Genomic DNA, 22,457 nt, shown 5'->3' on the forward strand with positions numbered 1-22,457 from the left:
AGTGCGTCTCGAAAGAGCATTGTCCATCTTAACTAGGTCCAAATGTGATTTAGGAATAACACTACACTTATATTACGACGATTAAATATACCTTAACATTAGAACAATCATCAATCTTGACTTATTTTTCCCATGACATATAGATGTTAAACAGCGTGCTATGTTGAGAGGTTGCATCTTAACCTAAGTACTTAAATTTAAGAGATTAAATATGAGATTAAATGGGAAAAGTTGAATTAATCCTAGCCTTATAAATATAAACTACACGAATATATGTGAATTGTTACATTCTACTTGATGCGTTCAGCATCGGATCTCATCTAGTTTCGAAGCATTCCAAAATTACGCCTTATAGCTATTGATTTCCAAATTAAATTTGGAAGTGTGCATTAGCAGTGCCTCAATCTTGCCACGTTCCCCACAAACCATAATCTGTTAGGTTTATGAAGGAAAATAGCACCAACAACGTTAAATGCAAACCGAAACCTTCAATATCTGCGTCAACACACATTTCCAAGTAGGGGTCATGAAAAGGGTAAATAAAAAAAATCCTTTGCATCAGTTGCTTAGGGAATGTGTTGAAGGGATAGCCATAATCACCAAGCTCGGCAAAAGCAAGAAATAGGGACCATCGTACCTACGATTGAGATCGTCGTGCTCAGATTGTAAAATTAAAATAAGAGATGAAGACCCTTGGTGATCGCAGTAAGATGTAAAATAGCCAGGGTGACGCTGCTGCCCGTCACCCCGGGTCGCCCTTAGTCGCCTCCTACGACACCCTCGAGCAAGTATGGGGTGGTCTATTCGCCGCCGGAGCCACACGGCCCTCACGAATTTAAATATCCACATAAAAGATATATAAGTTAATAAACAACGAACTTATTTAAATGGAAAATGGCTATAAGGCGTAATATACTATCACAATAAGTAAATGTCCACACTCATCCAAATTCTACGTAATCATGGAAGTATTTGGATTTTTATTCACTTATAACAACTACTTTAATATCCTACAAGTAAATACTCTCGTATGACCCGAATTACACGATAAATGCCCTTATCAATAAAGTTATTATTTGTAATAATAGTAATATTAAATGTTGGGTATTGCGAAAGTTCGATCTAAGATCGAACAAGCTGGGGGATAACGGGGTAAAATTGTTAATACAGGAATATATTTTAAAGATTAACCTAAGATTTGTCAGATGTTATGACTGGCGCGGTACACGTGTCACGGTGATCGACATTGGTGTCAAATTGCAAACCAAATAATACCAATCTGAAATTAAATTATTTTTCGCAATAAGTTCAAATTGGTCTACAGTGGTTTGTGATTCCCAGCGCCTACTGTGCCTACAGTATCTTCGGCTATCAAACATATCAGAGACGCGACTCCGAGATGAATGACGGTGGTACCGACCCGGTCGAACCCGGCACTGGTTCTACCACCCGTACTACTTATCAGTTCCACAATTTTAAGAAGAGTATGTCACATAAAGTACATAGGAATCGGGCTTAGGTAAATCCCTATGTTCTTGTTCATAACTTACCTAATTAAAATCATTCTAATAAATATGATTCTTAACAAAAAAGTATGACAACGCTAATAACTTATCTTATTTTTTTATAAACAAAATATTAATATATTAATATTCTTCTATCACAATTTTCAAAACTAAATATTTAATTAATAACATATTACACAACACATTAACATTAGGCATGATCCTCATATAACGCAATATTACGGGTCTCAGTTGTAATTTGAGGAAAAATAATCAAAATCTTTCTCATTACCGTTGTTCTTGGTTTTATTTGCCCTATGTACTCTTATAACATTTTATCACTGTGGTCAAACAATCATAGCATCATTGTCGAATCCATATTTGTAGCGCCGTAGTCGCAAAGTTGTAGCATCATCGTCGTAGTCATATACATTGAGCTTTAGTCGAGAATCGTAGCATCATCGTCGTAGTCATATACATTGAGCTTTAGTCGAGAATCGTAGCATCATCGTCAGAGCCATTTCCGTAGCGCTTTAGTTGTGGTTGTCTTAACAAAATTATCATAGCCGTGGTCGACATTCGTAGCATCATTATCGTAGCCGTATTTAGAGTCGTAGTCGTCGGAGAGCATTCGATTCTTTTCAGTTTTTTTTTTTTTTATTTTCAAAGCCATTAACGTAACGCCGTAATATCAGCATCATTATAAATATCGACATCGGTAGTCATAGTAGTAAACATCGGAGGGAACCATTAAATTATTTTTGCAAGGATTTAAAGAGATCATTATCAAAGCCATCATCATAGCCATAGTAAACAGTTGTAAAATCGTTATCATCTATAATCATAGGAACATTATCGTAGCCTAGTCGTCTAGTAGTCGTCGGAAAGCACTCGATCCCATTGAGTAAGATTTTGCAAAGAATCAAAGAGGTATATGGGAACATTATCAGGCGAAGTGCTCTTGCCAATGATAGTGAAGTCACGGTTTAAGTGGCCGTACGTTGTGGAAAAGTCGAACAGGTTGAATGCTTCCTCTAACTGAGACGTGGAGGGAATTTCCTTAGTGAAGTTACCTGAAATTGTTTACATCGTTTAACAACGGCTAAATAGACTTTTCCTTTATTGGTACCTTCCAAATACAATAATTAAAAATAAGTTGGAAAAGTCTTCTTGCATATAGTATCTACATAATATAAATTTGTCATAAAATTGCTTTAGCTGTATTTGTATCTGACTGGTATTGATGGCATTAAAAATACATTTACACATTTAAAAACAGAAAGAAATCAGTAAATTGTTGTTTCCAGCTATTTTGCATTTAATTTTCGTTGTATCAAAACATATGAATCTAATAAAGAAAATTGATACATTTTAAAAGTTGGCAACAAACAATACAACGCAATTCGAACAGGTCTGTATGTAATCCCCCTGACCACCGCTGACCCCTGATGTACCATTACCAAGTATAATCCGCGCCAAACTGCTAGTCAACTCTGAAGTTGTTGCGAGTCGGTTGGTGTAGTCATACAATTTGCTATGGCGACGCGATTCGTTTCTATATATTCAGAGCGGATTAGCAGTTTTACGCCGACTATACCAGGCGGTCATAGCTCGAAGTCCACTTACCGATGAACGCCACAACGATTGCCGACAGACCAGGGTACATTGGTGACGGCGTCGCCCAGCCGAGCCCTTCGAACGTCATTCCGTTGGACGAAACCATGAAGTTGTAGGGCAACAACTCCCCATACTTCTCCTGCTTTAAGAAAAAAATCGTATATAGCTTTCGGAATAAATGTTTATTCTTTTGTACCTGTAAAATGACATGGAAATCGAAACATGTTTTTGCATGTTACTTTGGAAATAGCAGTGAGTACGTAGCATTGCAACAATTAAAGAATTAAATTTATCATGTACTAGTCATTCATATCATACAACGTCTTAAAAATGAAACACGAGCGAAGCGCATAATTTCAGCTGGTGCGATAACAATAGAACAAATTATTTTTTCGTTTTTAAGTTTCAATTGCTGTATGCCCAGACATTTCTATTTGAAATCACGAGTGGTCGCATTGATCTCATTTAAAACATGGCAAGGCCTTAAACGTTAATATGACAAAATCTAATAAGTTGCCTTCACGAGCAAGAGAGCATTTGTACAAGATACTAGTTTCAATTGCAGATAAAAGCATAACTGTTCGCTAATTGAGACTAAAACTTAAATAGTAAAAGGCAGGCAATAGCAGAGCTAATTAATTTATTACAGTAACACATTATCCGGGAGTCAACGTAGGAACGATGTTTATAAGTATCCCTGATAAGACGTCGCCGTGGCGATAAACATTTTAATGGCAGCATAGCCGCTCGCGTACAAACACAAAGTAGATAAATAACACTTCGTAACATATTACTAATTTCAAGTGCACTTCGCAATATAAAGATGTTATGTTTTATAAAAGGAGCTTAGCGCGAATATAAAAGAAAAAATATCTTTTGCATTTTGCCATTACCATTGCCACTGCCATCTGTGTAGTCAAATGATATTGTAATTAAGCAAAGACCAATAGCGGTGAAACACAATATCGTTGACAATCACCGTGTATTTCAATCGGAACTATCAAAATAGAATTCCTCAAGTGCGCTGCTGCGAGCTACATTCGTGATAAAAATGCTTCTACACTTTTAGTTTCATATTCAGATAAGAATATACTCACAATCAACTGCACAGCAGATCGATACTAAACTCACTATAATACTATTAATCATGGAAGCAAAATTGTTTGACCTGGGAGGTTCCTCCTATTTCTGCCATGAAGCAGTTCTGTATCGTTGGAAGGAAGGATGATGATATCAGCGCGCTTACATCTTAAGCAATCATCTTTGTCTACAGGTAGTGGGCAAGGCGTCTGTGGTCGGCTTGAGATAGAACATATGTTCTATATGAAGTTGGTTACAGATGTACATGGGCGTTTGTGACCATTTACCAACATGTAGATTGCATGCTCGGTTGTTCCTCAAATTTTATATTTAAATGTTGCTTTAGTTGAATTAAAACTACACTTTTAATCTTTTAATAATTAATAATTAGGTAATCATATTTTAAATGAATGTGCTCATTCTGCATTCGCATTTTGATCGCTGTCGCTTTGCTTTTTCGATCTGAATTATACATTTGCTAATGCAAGAATATAAGAAAAACGCCAGATTCAATAACGTTTGCTGCATAGCTCAAGATGGCTTTGTGATTCAAGTATTTTTCATCGACGTCACGTCGCTATTTAGCATGAATAATCAATGTATTTGCGTGTGAAATTTTTGAGCGATACCACTGTCGCCCGTTATTATTAATCAATCTACACAATGTTTTATCTACCAAACATTTGGTATTTTATAACAAATAAATGTAGAAAAATAAGTAGCATCTTGTTACATATTTAGTCAAATTGCTATAAAACATATGTAGTATGTTAAGGACTCGCTTCGATTTCCGCAAGAGGCAACATTTCTACTACTTACTTAACGCACACTCGCATATATTCGCAAAAGATTAGGTACACATTTTGAAGAAATTTAAGATTTTCATCCGGTTTTCTAAATGGATATATGAAATAATAAAAAAGAAATGCTAATAATTTGGTATGGAATATGAGAGCGCAGGATCTCAGTTATCGCTGTGCTCGTATACAGAGTTATCATTTGGAATTTAAATTTCGCTTTAGCACTATTTTAATTTTTTTAAGTAAAAACAAATAAGTGTGCATTTCTGGCTGTTTAACCCAACGTGCTTTTATAAATTGTGTTCGTAAAGGGAAGGGCAAAAACAAGAGATATTTCTAAATTTACGTCATGGAAAGTGTTATCGCGGCGCTTACATAACCTAATATGATAAGATAAGCAAATCAAGATCCAATCCAGCTGACATCAAAGCTTGTAATTCGTAACCAACTTAAATCAGGACTGGACTTAGCCAGATACACAGATTACCACAAATGAGGACTTGAGATGCCTGCCGCGGCGTCAAATTTGTCCCATCTCCGTTTTACTGTCATCAGATTATTGGTAATTCGCTATTCGCATCGCAATTGCACATTACATTTATAGTAATTAACACAAATTTAAGGTACATCGAAGACTCCATTGCGTGATGAGATAATTTTACTAATACCTTTGATCAAGATTTATCCATTAGAATCTTAAATGTACCTTACACTTAACTAACATGAAACAATAATTTACCTGCATGTTCTTCAGCAGCTCGGTGCAAACGAATACGTCGTTACAGGTCGTAGTACCGGTTTGGATAACAACGACATAGCGTGCGGGCATATTGGTTTCGGCGAGGGCCGGCCTGCAGACGGGCAGGTCGCACCATTGCTCGCGGCTCACTAACAACAGCGGGGTTTCGACTGGTGGCAAGATGTTATCTAAAACAAAGGGCAGAGTTCCTGGTGTATCATCAGTTTTCAACATGGGAGATGTTGATTGGTACCACCCCAGGTTTTCTCTAAAAGTGCTCTATGGATAGTCTTAAAAGAATTTACACAATGTTGTATTTCTGTATAAGAGTGTCTTAATATTATATCCAAGTCCTTAAGGATGATCCCAGCAAAGAGATTTATTTATTATATTTAGTATCATTTATAGATTCGATAAGTGACAAGTTTTCAGATAAATCCAGCTGCAAATCACGAAAAGGGGAAACGCGAGGGGCAAACATCAGACATGGAATGGGTTGTTGTCAATTTGTTGATCTAAGCCGCCCAATCCAACTGAACGACTAAATTGCGGAAGTGCTTTCGGATCAAGTGTCCAATTTAGGACGAAATCGACGGACTCGTTTAATCGACGAGTACCGAATAAAATCTGAATCGTGTGAGCTTTAGCTCTAAAAAGTAATAAGATCTGGGCGGAGATTAGCATGAGTTAATAACGACTTAGTTTTTACAATGACAATATTTTACATCTATAACAAAACTCAGAATCCTGAAATTAGAAGTATATTCCTTGTTTCATGACAGCAGAAACGAGATACTTGTGATCTAAAAAAGCACCTAGTCCTATCGAAGTATAATTACTATCGTTTGCTGCCCACGGTTGTCCTCACACTAGTATCCCTGGCTTTCCACCACCTTTGGGTAACACCACAATCGAATCATGAAGAGAAAAAAAGAAATCATGAAGAGAAGAAGGGTCGCCGCAATCGCCTGGAAATAGTTTCCATCTTACTTACCCGCCCTGCTCTGGAGGTAAAGGAGGTATATCCCGATGAGGCTCCCCAATATCAGCATGCCTATCAAGACTCCGAAGGCAAATCTGGAGCGAACCCTCCATGTTGGTTGGTTGGACTCCGGAAATCGGACCAACGGAGTCGCCTCTGTTGGCCGGAGGTCTTCGTCAGCCCTGAACGAGTTGTGAGTGGACCCGTGGCCTGTGGACAATTATATCTGCTTTAATATCAAATTATTTTGTTTTGTGTGGATTATATCCAATTGGAGTGTGCGAAGTAGCCAATTCGAAATTTGTCAATTTTGGTCTACTTAATTGTTAAAGATTAATTTATTATTATCGGGCGTATCTTAGAAGGCCCTATAGTACCTACTTTACACGTGTGGACGCCTTGTAAAAATCGGCATGAAAAAGTCGATTATTCTATTTTTTGTATTTTTGTCACAACAATATCACAGAATACAATATGCTACAAGCATAAGGGTATGAAGAAAATATCCGCCTACAACGAGACGTATTAACATTAACCTCGACTTATGTTTGGTAAACATGTTTTATGTAAACAAAACAAGCACATTATTAAATAACGAGTTATTGGAGTGGATGGATGGATGGATGGATTGGATGGAGTGGATTATGATGATAACTTCAATTGTATATCGCTAACTATCAAGCACATATTGTTAGAAAAACACTAACTTTAATTTATAATTACTTTTGAAAGAATAGATCAATTTGAATGAAGTAAAGACTAAATGTTAAGGTAAGATACTGTATATATTGCTAACCCGTTGAATCAAATTTCAGTAGTTTTGAAGTAATGCGATTTCAAACACACATACAAACAGACAGACAAAAAATTCTGAAAATAATAGATATTCACTACTTAAAAATATAATCGATATACGTCCCGCGAAGCTAACATTGTTACTAAATGTAGTTGTAAATTTACCTAACGTTTTGCTGATCGTACATTGTAGTATAGGATTACGTATCGACAGCTACATTTTTCGCTTATCGTAAAACTATAATAATCCCAGTGTAAGCGGTGTCAACTATCATTCGCATAATTCTCTGGTGTGTGGTCGAATAGTTTGATATAAGTATAATGAGCTTCGAAAATTTTAACTATGCATATGTCGTTCCCAAAAAGATGTCCTTAATTCGGCCTGATTTGTACGAACAAATACACGGTTATTCTGCGTGCATATTCAACTTGTGTGTAAACTGCCTTATTCACAATTATATTAGTTATTGTTTAATTGCCTGCATTTAATATCTACAAGTATTTATAGTAGTAATAGGGCAGATCAGACTGTATTATGAACGATCAGATGTATATAAAAATATTTTAATTTAGTTCTATGCATTATGTTGCTATATTGAGATTCCGTAGATTTTTTTGATCTTACATTAATCTTTAAAATGAAACAGTTTCTTGATATGACATTTTTTGAATAAAGAAATGTCAAGTTCCCCCTTAAATGTATTAGGTATTTATAACAGCACTATCGTTTTTTAGGAGACTTCCTATTTTAAAATTCCTAAAAATAACTAAAAACTTACTATACAAACTGTTTAGCTGTATCTCGACCATGGTTCAACTCCTATATTCGGTATCATTTGATAGCACACAACACTACATTACCCACGACAACACCACACAGCTTCAAAACACACACTGCTATTTGATACATGTCTGGTTTTTGTCCGAGATATCATAATATGACCGATGACGGCTCTATAATATTTATATTGCACATTACAACTATTTATCTAGGAAACTAATTTGCAATGCTAGAAGATATTATAAGGAAAATGGTTGAAGGTCTATATTTATTTAATCGATAAATAAATCGACTGCCGATAAGGTAAATGATACTAAATAACTCCATTCATACATGTTTGAAGTTCAATTTGTTTATAAATTTTTAATGTCATCCTAAGTGTTTTTGTAACGATTTTATTAATAATAGAAGTAGCAAACGAGCATGTGGTCCACCTGATGGACTGTGCTTACTGCCGCTAAGAGTCACGGCTGACATCGTTCACAGACAATAAGAATGCCTCGAAAAAATTTATCTTCCTTACCACACTCATCAAACCAGACCACAGCAGCACTAACACTGTTGTTATAAAGAAGACATAAGTCAGGACGCAAGTGAGGCGGCTTCCGAAATAAAACTACAAAGTGTTCTATCACTAACAAAATTCCACTATTATGTATTTCTATTATCAATCTCAATAAAAAGTATTTAATTAACCTTTCCAGGCCTCAGATATCGAAAGTTTCAAGACAAAGGATTGCCGTAAACTGTATCGAGTGCCACACCCGAATAGCGTTCTAGTGCATACAGCTACGCCTAGGTACGTTGATTCAGTATTGATTTATGTCCTAGCCGGGTCGCCGGGGGAGACGTGGGGGCACTATATAACGCAATACACCTGCATCTAGGCAACAGGGGGAGGACCACGCCCTGGTCTGCGGATAAATCTGTATACACATATATGTGTGTAACTTTGTACACGTACAAAGCTGCATAGGGAGTAGGGATTGTCAAATTTATATCTTTGGTAGGCGAAAAGATATATCGCACGAGTCTAACATAATACAATGGTAAACATGAAACACGTAATCACATAGCCATTCCCTGCAGTTGGTTAAGTTTTGGGGTTACTTAAAAATCTTGAATCAAAATGTATTAATATTTTTTTATTAAGATGAATTGTTATAAAGTCAATTTAGAACAATAAATTAATTATTATTAATTAATTCATTGTATACTTATTAATTTTATATTATCATTTGTTTGAAGTCAACTTTTGCATAATTTTATTCTGGACTTGGTAGGTGATACAGAGCAGTATTTGGGGAGGACATTTGGACAACAATGGGACAGGTATAGGTATAGGTAAAATAAGAAAAAAGAAAAAATAAAATAATTTTAAAGGTAGACGTAGACATACATATTACTGGCAGATGTTATAATGGTTAACAAAATTATATGTAAGTATATTTTAACACATTTTTATTCGACCATTTTGAGAATTCACGCTAGAATAATAACGGATTGTAAGGTGAAGGATGTATCCGGAGACATAGATTACAAATTATATGCAGAAAACACGAATCAAAAATAGTAACTATAATGCACCTACACGCGGAAGTGTATTGGAAAGTCCGAGGACGGCTGCGGTTGGGAGGTCGGGGGGTCGGGAGGGGTCCTCCGCTCCACGGCCACCCACCACCGCCCGTGTTCACAGACAAATGCTATAGTGCACGTTATAGTTTATTTAGGGGTACGTAATTACTCAGGTATATTAAAAAGGCTCAGAAGGGATTTCGAAAATAAAATATATCCTGGCAAAATCAATAATTTTTACTATAACGCGTCCTCATTTATAATTAATCAGACTTTCTTTACACAAGACATTAAAAAAATCAGATGACATTTCATAACTCAAAGCAAGACCACATGAGTAGAGAAAAGTAGTCATATGGCAAGACAGACTATGCAAAAAATATAAGAATACAAAAGTATTTAATAAGTGACATAAATTTATCTGCAAATGAATAAGAATGATGTGACTGTTATAGATACCATTGATTTAATATTGTTTGAATGTGTTAATACTCTGGCGGATCCATTTTAAGGAGCTCAAGTAAATCCAAAATCACACAAGTCCTTCCGAGCCATTTTAGGGGCGGCAAAATTTTTGAAATATATTTTTACCGTTTTCGATTTACTGCCATGACTATATATTCGTCTATTTCGAACTATTTCAAATTATTTTTGTACGGAAGCCGACAAGTTCTTAGATAAGACCCACAATCAGCTGGGTGAAACAAAGACACTCCACAGCCAATAATACGAAAAATTTATAAAAAAATAATTAGTAAATTAGAAAAGTATTTTACATGTTTCACTGTTACTAAAATGTGTTGCCTCGTAGACGTGATAACACAAGTATAAATTTTCATACATAATGTCCTACTTGCATCAGACTTTAACTAGGTAGACATTAGAATAAATAATTATATTGCTCATATATAACTAAGACACACTGAATTGTATTCTGGAGCTGAATGTAGAAAATTTCAATTATAAGGAAATTTATTTTCTGTCCTTTGTTAAAAATCTTCCAACCATTCCTGTTCAGATCAAAATGCATCAAACGCCCGCGAGAGCGCCAGTGCTGCCTCCTGTTGTATCGATTGTTTATTAGGGAGGACGGGGGGACGAGTCTGGACGTAGGCTACATAATGCTGCGCCTTTGCATCTAGTGTATAAGGGGTGGCATTTGTACAATTAGATATGGATATAGGCCATACAGACGAGACAGGCTAAACAGCCATATAGACATAGAACTTTAGACATTGAAAAGTATGTATACGGAAAGGAGCTTTCGATGGACACCGCAAACAAAGAATCTACCTGGCTTAAGAATATTACGAAAATATATTTTTTATAATATAGGAGTACCAGACGAGCAGTTCACCAGATGGTAAGTGGCTACTGCCACCCATGGACATCTGTAATCAACCCCAGATAGGATTAGATATTCCTACCTGAGGTCTTCCACAGATAAGCCGCTACCTCTGAGGACTAAGCTGGAACGCTTCAGAAAACTATGTCTCCCTTACAACACTCTTCAAACTAGAACACAGCAGCGTATAACACTGCTATTATGAGGCAGTAATAGATGTGGCGGTAGTGCCGCCGGAGTCGAAACACAAAGGGATCCACCACCTTCAAATATTAATATTATATAGAAACATATTAAGTACGTTTCGCTGTCACAAAAAAACTTAATTTTAATACTCAAAAGATTTGGAGGCCTACAAGCTAGTCAGGTAATTATCGAGGTAGTTAGGTAGACGTCTCAATTAATTTATTAAGATTTATAATTTAGTTGTCAATATCATACTGCATACTCTTCTTCATGCAATGACATACTGAATCCTAGTGTGGGGCTGAGTTTAGAAAATTTCAATTTAAGGAAATTTATTTTCTTTGCCCTTTGTTAAAAATCTTTCAACCATTTCTGTTCAGGTTAAATGCATCAAACGGCCGCGAGGTCGTCAGTGCTGCCACCAATGTAGTATCGATTATTATTTATAGGGAGGATGGGGGGATGTCTGACCTGGACGTAGGTTATATAATTTAGTGCCAATGCATGTAGTATATAAGGAGAGGCAACCGTTCAAAATAGATATGGACATGCATGGACATGGAAACGCCCGCGAGAGCGCCAGTGCTGCCTCCTGTAGTATCGATTATTAATAGGGAGGACGGGGGGATGAGTCTGACCTGGACGTAAGTTATATAATGCTTTACCTATGCATCTAGTATACAAGGGGTGGCACATGTACAACATAGATATGGATATAGGCGATACAGACGAGAAAGTCCAAACAGCCATATGGAGATATAACAGCACCAATTACTTTAGACATTGAAAAGGATGTATAGCAAAAGGTGATTTAGATGGACACCACAAACAAAGAATCTGCCTGGATTGAGAATATTACTAAAAAAGTAATTGTTTTTAGTATTTACTTAAAATGTGTTGTCACGTAGACATCACAATACCGGTATGAATTTTGATAAAAGTTTACGAGCCGTACTAGCTAATCATCGGACCTACCTAGCTGGCTAGGTAGAAATCTAAATAAATAATGAAGATTGTTTTCTAGTTGAGAATATTTTAATCTTCTTCATATATAGCTATGACACACAGAATCATATTGTGGGGCTGAGTATAGAAAACTTCAATTATAAGGAAATTTATTTTATTATGTTATTTTATTTGTCTTCCAACCCTTTCAGTTTAGATCAAAATGCATCAAGAGCCCGCGAGAGCGTCAGTGCTGCCGCCAATGTAGTATCGATTATTCATAGGGAGGATGGGGGCATGTGTCTGACCTGGACGTAGGTTATATAATTCAGTGCGTATGCATGTAGTGTAAAAGATAGACAACCGTTCAAAGTAGATATGGATATAGGCGATACAGTGGAGAGTATAGGAAAAGGAGCTTTCGATGGACACCACGAACAAAGAATCACTCTAGCTTATACTACGAAAACATAGTAATATTATATAGGAACTAATTAAATATTGTTTAGCTGTTACTTAAAATGTGTTTCCTCGTAGACGTCACAATATCACTGTTTTGATAAAAGTTTTAGAGTCCTATGAGCTAGTCATTGGACCACTCTAGCTAGTTATGTACACATCTGAATAAATACTTAAGATTTCTATTCTAGTTTTGAATATTTTAATCTTCCTCGTATAGGGCCATGACACAGAATCGTATTTTGGAGGAGCTGAATGTAGAAAACTTCAATTATAAGAAAATTTATTTTCTTTGGTCTTTGTTAAAAATCTTCAATCATTTCAGTTCACATCAAATTGCATCAAGCGCCCGCGAGAGCGCCAGTGCTGCCACCAATGTAGTATCGATTATTTATTAATAGGGAGGACGGGGGGATGAGTCTGACCTGGACGTAGGTTATATAATGTTTCACCTATGCATCGAATATATAAGGGGTGGCATCTGCACAAAATAGATGTGGATATAGGCGATACAGACAAGACACGCTAAACAGTGATATGGATATAAAAATCACCGATTACTTAAGACATTGAAAACGATGTATGAGCAAAAGGAGATTTATATGGACACTACAAACAAGAAGCAAATCTTGACAAAATTACGAAATTTTCATTTATACTCGTATTATTTCGAATCTATTAAATATGTTTCCCTGTTAGTAAAAATGTGTTGCTTCGTGTCGGTTAGACCATCTATTGCTTTTGAAATATTTCCCACATATGGTCATACATTTCTTCTAGTACGACATTTCTCCAACATAATTTATAATGTCAATATATTGTCATTGGGGCTTATATTTTATAGTTTTATTTTTAAACTTTATTTTTAGCAAACAATATCAAGCGGCTCATTCTCCACCCTTATAAAAATAATTATATACTATAATAAGATTTTGCCATATCAACAATGACTTTATTATTATTTTTATATGTACCAAGTACTATATATAAGTATCATCTCTTTAATTGTCGACGCGACTGTTCAGAACTAGTACAAAATACATGGACATATTATATTTCTCTTGGGGAAAATATTTCAGGAGCACTAGATGAACTAACCGCCTTACACACTGGCTACTATGCCCGTGTGAATTATGATACACAAAAGATCCCAAGTCAACGGACTTCCCTAGCTAGCTATACAATACCACATCTGAATAAGATACGTTTCTATTCTAGGTATGGGTATTAATGTACCCATCCACATGTGTCCATCGCCACGACACTGTATCCTAGTGTGGCTGTGGTGTTATAAACGTAAGTGTAAGAAAAAGTTAATTATTAATTACTTATTATAATTTTTCTTTGTTCTATTTCATATCAGTTCATAATACCTTAACGCCGAGATCGTACATCAAAATGCATACAACATCCGCAGGAGCGCCAGTGCTTCCAACGTAGTATCGATTATTTATTAGCGAGCACGGGGGGATAGCGGGGAGTCTGGATCTGGCAGGTTCTATAATGTACCTATGCATCTCGCGAAGGGGTGGCGGCTTTGCACAAAATAGATATGGAGGTAGGCGGTCCAGACGAGACAGCCGAAACAAAGGAAATATCACGGCATCGATTATTTTAGAATTTTGAGAGGGCGTATACGAATAGAAGATTTCTGTGGACACTATAAATATACAAAGAATCTCTCGAATTTGATAATTTTCCGAAAAAATCGTTACATACTTTGTTACATACATAAATGCTTTGCCTCGTGTGACAGTCGTCACGATTCCGATGCGAGTTGTGAAACACAAAAGATTCAGTATTTGATGACTAGAGTTCATCATCGAACCTCCCTAGCTAGCGAGTTGAGACATCAGAATTAAGGATTTAGATTATTTTTCTGGTTCTCGGTTTTTATGTACTCGTCCCCATGTGTCCATGGCCAGGACACACTGTATCTTTGTGTGAGGCTGAGTGTATAAAAATGTCATTCATGAAAAAGATGTGTGAAGAGAAAACTTCTTTAGACGCGTTGGGTATTATTTGAAGTGGAAAAAAAAACAATGAAGCAGACGAGCATGCAGTCCACCTGATGGGAAGTGGCTACTGCCGCCCATGGACATCTGTAATCAACCCCAGATAGGATTTGATATTTCTACCAGAAGTCAGCCACAGATGCGCTGCTACCCCTGAGGACTAAGGTGGTAGGCCTGAGAAAAGTATGTCTCCCTTACCACACCCTTCAAACCGGAACACAGCAGTGCTTAACACTGCTGTTAATAGGCAGAAATAGGTGTGGCGGTGGTGCCACCGAAGTCGAACCACAACGGGTTCTATCACCTTCACAATGAATAAAGCCACCTTAATAAGAGCCTAAAGCATCCGCAGGAGCGCCAGTGCTTCAAACGTAGTATCGATTATTTATTAGCGAGCACGGGGGGATAGCGGGGAGTCTGGATCTAGTAGGTTCTATAATGTACCTATGCATCTCGCGTAGGGGTGGCGGCTTTGCACAAAATAGATATGGATGTAGGCGGTCCAGACGAGACAGCCGAGACAAAGGAAATATCACGACATCGATTATTTTTTAAGTCCGATGAGAAGTTAATCTTGCGACCTTCCTAGCTAGCCAGTAAGATATCGGAATTAATCATTTAGATTATTTTTCTAGTTTTTGGTATTTATGTACTCGTCCTCATGTGTCCATGGCCAGGACACACTGTATCTTTGTGTGAGGCTGAGTGTAAAAAAATTTCATTTATGAAAAATATGTTTGGAGAGAAAACTTCTTTAGACGCGTTGGGTATTATTTGAAGTGGAAAAAAAACAATGAATACGCGACACTGTTACCGTAACCGATTCCTTGACGATTCAAAAATACTCACGTAATTGTTCAAGTTTTCGCTTGGACTTCTGTAGGCACGCCCGGAATGACACTGTTTCATGTTTCTTTGTCCTATGTTAAGAATCGTCCAGACATTTCTATACGTAACGCCGAGACTGTACATCAAAATGCAGCAAACGCCCGCGAGAGCGCCAGTGCTTCCAATCTAGTATCGATTATTTATAAGGGAGAACGGGGGGATAGCCGGGAGTCTGGGCTGGACGTAGGTTACATAGCGCTGTACCTATGCATCAAGCGAATAAGGGGTGGCATCTGTGCACAAAATAGATATGGAGATGGGTGATACAGACGGGGCAGACTAAACATACATATCGGTATATCACGGCACTGATATTTTTTTAATATGGAGAGGATGTATACGAAAAGGAGATGTTTATTTCAATTCGGAAAAATTGATAATTTTTTGAAGACTTGGCACGTAGCCATAACAGCGAAATGTACACGTGACGAAGACGAATTGATGAGAGGCTTCCCAAGTTTCGGTTTTTCGTCATTTATTTTCCTTGTCACGTTTGTTTATACAACAAAATATATTTTTAAAGCATTCAAAAACTTTTCAATACCAGTCTTATCCACGTGCCGAATAGCTCGTAAACAAAAACATTCGGATCGCTTTGCTTACGTTTCGCTTCCTCACTCTAACCGTTTTTCATAGCGTGTTAATCTAGGAAAACAGTTCGTTTTCGCATTTCTACGTGATAATGTTCACGCGACATCGTACAAAACAAAATAAACGTATATTAAAAATGTTTTAAAAAACAAGGTATTTACAGGTATTCTTCTCAGAAGAAACTTTCAGTTGATATTCGCATTAATAATATTTTATTAAACCTATGAAATATTTTTTTCAAATCCTACACAGCTGCGCTGTTACAGTCAGACACATGTACATCGGTGATGTGGTACTCAAAACATTCAGATTCAGATGACTATAGTTATCGGACATAGCTAGCCAGTTAGACATCGGCATCAATGGTTTAATTTTTTTTTCTAGTTCTGAGTATTTATGCACTTTTCCTCATGTTACATTGAATGCTTGTGTGGAGCCGGTGTATAAAAGTTAAGTTTATTTTCTTGGTCATATCTTAAAAATCTTTCAACCATTTCATATAACATCATAATAACGCTGAGATGCATAAACTGCCCGCAATAGCGCCAGTGCTTTCGATGTAGTATCGATTATTTATGAGGGAGAACGGGGGGGTGAGTCTGACCGGACGTAGGTTACATACCGCTGTACCTATGCATCTAGCGTATAAGGGGTGGTGTCTGTGCCCAAAATAGATATGGACAAAGGCGATACAGGCGAGACAGCCATATGAAATATCACGACATCGATTATGTATAAATATTATATACGAAGTGTACGAAAAGTACATTTCAGCAGGTTCTTTGTTTCGATGGAAAGGTGTGGATACCAGCTGATTTGCATATCAGGCGAGGGTCTTAGTCCGGTGAAGTGGTAAAGCTCAATCGATCTGTGTTCGACTTCAGAGATGACCACTGCTCGATTTGGGTATAGTTACAGGTGACACGTTTGCCACTGCAATCTTATAAAAAAGGCGCTGATGAATGTACTTAGTAAAACTTAGTCCTTAGGAATGGCGATACATCTGTGACCGATCGTAAGAAAAAATCTAATCTTATTTGGTGTTATTTTATATTTAAAATGTCCATGGGCGGCAGTGGTCATTTACTGTCAGGTGGACTACATGCTCGTTTGTAACTTTTATCGTATGAAAAAAGAACTAGAAAAATAGCACAATTATTAATATAAGTAGGTAGATAGGTAATTAGGTATACGTATCAAACTGCAGTCGCATTTAACACTTGCTTTAAATGCATAGCGATGCGTATTATGCAAATGCGTAGCGTAGTACCGAGCTACAATAGCTCTGCAAGGCCTCAGTCATATAGACAGCGAAACGAACGCGCGCGAGATTTTTTATTTTATAACGACATATATATATTATAGTTATAAAATAACTTAAAAGATTAAGGCAATAATATTATCGCCTTAATCTTGTCATGCTGAAACGCGGAGATGTCCTATTCCCGTGATAAACTTCACACCTGCTATGAGTTTATCATAATTATCTTAAACATCACACCATTAAAGAGGAAGTATAATATTCATAGTCATACAAGTCGACGCTATAGAGGGGGACGAAGTTATGTACCGAGAGTACATAGGCACTGCGTCACTTTATTATATACCGGTAAATGTCGCAGTGCACCCACTTCCCCCCTTTCTCCCCAATGCACCCACCTCCCCCTTCACCCCTCTTTGCCCGGGCGTCCCGAATAGCAGCTAATAAATCGATAGAATGTGCCCTGTACCGCCTGACCTAGGGGGTGTTTACGCTATAGAGGGGGGCAAAGTTATATACCGAAGTACATTATAGGCACTGCGTCATTTTATTACATAGGGTACATCCGCAATGCACCCCCTTTCCCCTTTCCTCCCTCTTCAGGTCGTCCTGAATAGCAGCTAATAAATCGATAGAACGGTGCCTATGACGTCTGAAACCTGCTAGGTTCACTAAAACAAAATGTTACTTTTGAATTTAAGGGGAAATTAAAAATGGCATGTAAATCAAAAATAAAATGCCTTGTACCTACTTTGTCGCTTGAATCTTGTCACATAAAGATTTTTCCTTGGAGAACCACATGTCGTGACAGCGATCAAACAAAGAGCGAGCGAGATTTATCATATCAAACAAAGAAAACTTAAGAAGTGATATGCGAGCGCAGCATATTAACAGTGTTATTTGACCCTAGATGAGCAGCGTGTTAGATCGTCGTCAAATTAATAATAAGTTGAACACGTGTCGAAAGCGAACAAAGACGAAGAACTCAATTTTGGCACGTGGCCATCGAGATGTACACGTGACGAAGGGGAATTGAATAGAGGCTTCCCAAGTTTCTGTTTCTTTAGTCATTTATTTTCCTTATCACGTGTATACAACAAGAGTTATTTTTAAAAACTTTTCGATACCCGTCTTGCCCACGTGCCGTAAACAAAGAGAGTCAGAAAATAAATGTACCTTAGAAAATTTTTAGAAGAAAAAACTTTTATTTCAGATCAAAAGTCAAATAACAAACTGTGCGGTAGACCGTCATCAAATAAGCAACAGGTTGAACTCGTACAAAGACGAAGAAGTCAAACTTGGCACGTGGCCAATACAGCGAGATGTACACGTGACGAAGGGGAGCAGATGAGAGGCTTCCCATGTTTTTGCTATTTAGTATTTTATTTTCCTTGTCACGTGTATACAACAAAATATATTTTTAACGCATCTAAAAACTTTTCACTTTTCACGTGCCGTAAACTTCGATCACAAATAAGAACGTAAACAAAGAAAATAAAGGTACCTTAAATTTTTTTACAAGAAAAACTTTTATTTCAGATCCATATCGTGAGAACCCATAAAAATGATTGTTTCGAATTTGCGATCTCGGTTATATTACATTTAGCATGACGACAGACGACGACTAAGCAAATCATGTTTTTATTTTCCTTGTCACGTGTATACAACAAAACATATATATTCAACGCATTCAAAAACTTTTCACTTTTCACGTGCCGTAAACAAAGACAGTAAGAAAATAAAGGTACCTTAAAATTTTTTAGAAGAAAAACTTTTATTTCAGAACCATATCGTGAGAGCCCATAAAAAAGATTGTTTTGATCTTGAGATCTCCGTCATATTAGATTTAGCATGACATCACTAAGCTAATCATGTATCATTACATTACATCCACAGCCCAAGTGTATGCAAAATTACAACTGTATTGGTTGGGATTAAGTGGTTTATAAATCAGTTGCAAGATTTGACTCTCACATAGAAAACGAACTACCAGAGTAAATTAAATAAAACGTTTCGCTCGCGCCCGTTTCGCTATTTGTATGGAGCATAATACGTATAATCTTAATAATCTTAGGAAATGAGCTATCAATCAACGCATGTTACAGCTGAACCAACTGAATGTCACAGCTACAAGTGCCGATAGAATCAAAGAAACGGATTACTTTTCGCTGTTAATTATAGAATGAGATTTTTTCGAAGTCAATTATTGTTTCGCCGCTGAAATAATGTATTCCTGACTGAGCATGTCTGTACTATATAACTCTGAAGTGGCGTTGGACTATTCTGTGTGATAGTTAAATTAAGAAGTTAGAAACGAAACAAGTAAATTTAACTTTAGCTTTTTCTAGACATGTCAAAATGACACTTACAGACAAACTTTAAGATTCTCTGAGGGGCCGGGCTACAGTTTTAGACTCATGAACCTAGCGCGCTAGCTCGCAACAAAGGCCACATTCTATCGATTTATTAATTAGCTAGATTCAGGACGTCCGGGTCAGACTGGGGTCGGGGGGCTAGGGAGTATGGGGGATGGGGGTGAGTGGATCCACTGCGCATGCACCTTATAGTTCTGACGCAATTCCTATATACCTTTATATCAAATTATTTATTAGCTCGGAAGCAGGACGTCCAGGCCAAACTGGGACGGGGGCCACGTGGGTGTGGGGGATGGGGGTGCGTGGGGGCATTGCGCATGCACCAAACAGTTCTGACGCAATTCCTATATACCTTTACATAGACTTATTTATTAGCTGGGAATCAGGACATCCAGGTCATACTGGGGATAGGGGACATGGAGGTGTGGGGGATGGGAGTGAGTGGAGCCACTGCGCATGTACCTCATAGTTCTGACGCATTTCCTATATACCTTTATGTAGGCTTATTTAGTAGCTGAGATTTAGGACGTTCGGGTCAAACTGGGGACGGGTCCACGGGGGTGTGGAGGATGGGGGTGCGTGGGTGCATTGCGCATTCACCTCATAGTTCTGACGCAATTCCTATATACCTTTACATCACCCTATTGATCTATCCATAACGACGCCGTGTACGAATATGAATAATTTATAGAATTTATACTCTTCTACATGTGATGCTCAAGACAGCATGCATGACAAACTCATGAATATTAATTGCCACGTGAATTTATATTATTATCGTCGTGACATTATGTATTACGTACATATTTTATGTGCGAATATTCAATGTCTTATTTTTTCAGACATGTTTCAGGTTCAATCATAAGATAAGATTGTTGAAATACATTAGTTTCGATTATGTCATATACATTGAATCCCAGTCTTAGATATAAAATCCTTCTCACAATTATATGTTGAAGGTGACAGTGATATATTAATGAATATCATATGTATGAATAGTATTATGCGAATGAAAATGTATTTTTTTTTGGAGTAACGTTAATATAAAAAAGTTGCGAAAAATATCAGATAATTATTTTTTTTTGCATCGTGTTCTCACAACGGTGAACTATCCCTAGAACTATGGCAGTTTTTATAGGAGTTTGGTAATCACGAGTCATCGAGGATTGTGTTTGAGTCAATCATTCTGGGTACAATTTTAAATGAGATTTTTATAAATCTAGATACTTTTTATTTTCAACGAACTTGATATGCTATTTACGAAATAAATTTTAATTGAATGAACAATAGCAGGAAGAACGTCAAGTCGTACCAATATTAGTAAGACTCAATTAAACGTCCGATATACCAGATAACTAAGTAAATATTTTCATATCTGAATACACGAACAATCAACAAGTCTTTGTTACGCTGCAAACGATTGTGGCTTATTATTAATGGTTTCGCGAAGATCTCTTAGTACTTCAATGATTTCATATTTCACGCAACAAAGCTAAATATTTTCAGGATTAAAATATTTTTTATTATAAATCTGTCCAAATATGTTAAGGAATATTAGAGAAACGCTCATGTAGATAGGCGCGCATACGAAATTATTGTATATAAATAAAGTAGTTATTTTATACTTGTATTAATAAATAACCGTATTTTATTGGAAAACGGAAATTTCAAATCTTCATTTTTAGTCTTAGAAAGTTTCAAAATTGGTGTCCTGTCTTGCAAGGATTATTGACTTAAGACCAAGTAGTCAACATCTTATCGTAGTCTCAAATAGTCCTAAAACTAGTAATTTGTATTAGTTGTATTAGTACGTAAGCGTAATGTTACTATATAAGATATAAAAAACTTCATATACTCGTGGCATGTGTTTCATGTTTCGGATTCTAGATGTATCCCCCACCCCTCGCGGCGATTGATTTATGCCCGGAGTCCCTAGATATGCTAAATCTAGGTCACAGGCTAACGCCCGGACCTCGCTGGTGAAATAGAGGGCGCAACTAGCTCGCCAGGTACGCCCGGAACAAAATTATTATTAGGGCGTGGTCACCATGTTGATAGAAGTAAGCAATAGTCAGCATAGCGATCGAGATGATATTTTGTATAAGGGTAAATCTACGGGCCTGATGGTCTTAAAAAAGTTTTCATAGGTTCACTGTGCTAGTGAAATCAGCGAGCCCCTCTCAATTTGATTGAAATAAAAATAAAAAATATTTTCCTATTTTAAGCACATTGTGCCAATAAATTAGAGGGCGCTATCAGATAGTTATCAGCTACGCACGCACCGTCTGTAGTTCTTATTTTAGGGCGTAACCACCACCTTGATAGCGGAGACAAAGAACTAGCGTGATGATTAAATTCAAAATCTTTTTCCGACTTCAATCACGTTGTGCCAATAAATTAGAGGGCGCTCTCTGATAGTTTTCAGCTACACACGCAGCGGCTGTAGTTTCTACTTTAGGGCGTGACCGATACCTCGAAAGGGGGGACACAAAGAGATAGTGCGATGATAAAATTCAAA

General features: G+C 37.0%; 1 protein-coding gene across 4 annotated transcripts in view; it reads right to left on the reverse strand.

The window, feature by feature from the left end:
* Positions 1 to 1,913: 1,913 nt before the first annotated feature.
* LOC140743303 (peptidoglycan-recognition protein SA-like) overlaps positions 1,914 to 22,457 on the reverse strand; it is a 47,283-nt gene continuing 26,739 nt past the window's right edge. For 2 of the 4 annotated variants that reach the window (XM_073074469.1, XM_073074466.1), the window contains exons 2-5: positions 6,736 to 6,933; positions 5,742 to 5,929; positions 3,132 to 3,264; positions 1,914 to 2,578 (exon numbers count right to left, since the gene is read on the reverse strand). In XM_073074469.1, the coding sequence (XP_072930570.1) occupies positions 2,376 to 2,578; positions 3,132 to 3,264; positions 5,742 to 5,929; positions 6,736 to 6,933 (722 nt within the window). In that variant the 3' untranslated portion in view covers positions 1,914 to 2,375. Of the gene's footprint in view, positions 2,579 to 3,131; positions 3,265 to 5,741; positions 5,930 to 6,735; positions 6,934 to 8,297; positions 8,435 to 22,457 lie in introns of those variants that run through there. The other 2 variants (XM_073074468.1, XM_073074467.1) reach the window with 2 other exon arrangements.

The sequence above is a fragment of the Epargyreus clarus genome, unplaced genomic scaffold (assembly GCF_041222505.1).
Source record: "Epargyreus clarus isolate Ecla_fem2 unplaced genomic scaffold, WU_Ecla_fem_2.2 ptg000007l, whole genome shotgun sequence".
Lineage (NCBI taxonomy): Eukaryota > Metazoa > Arthropoda > Insecta > Lepidoptera > Hesperiidae > Epargyreus > Epargyreus clarus.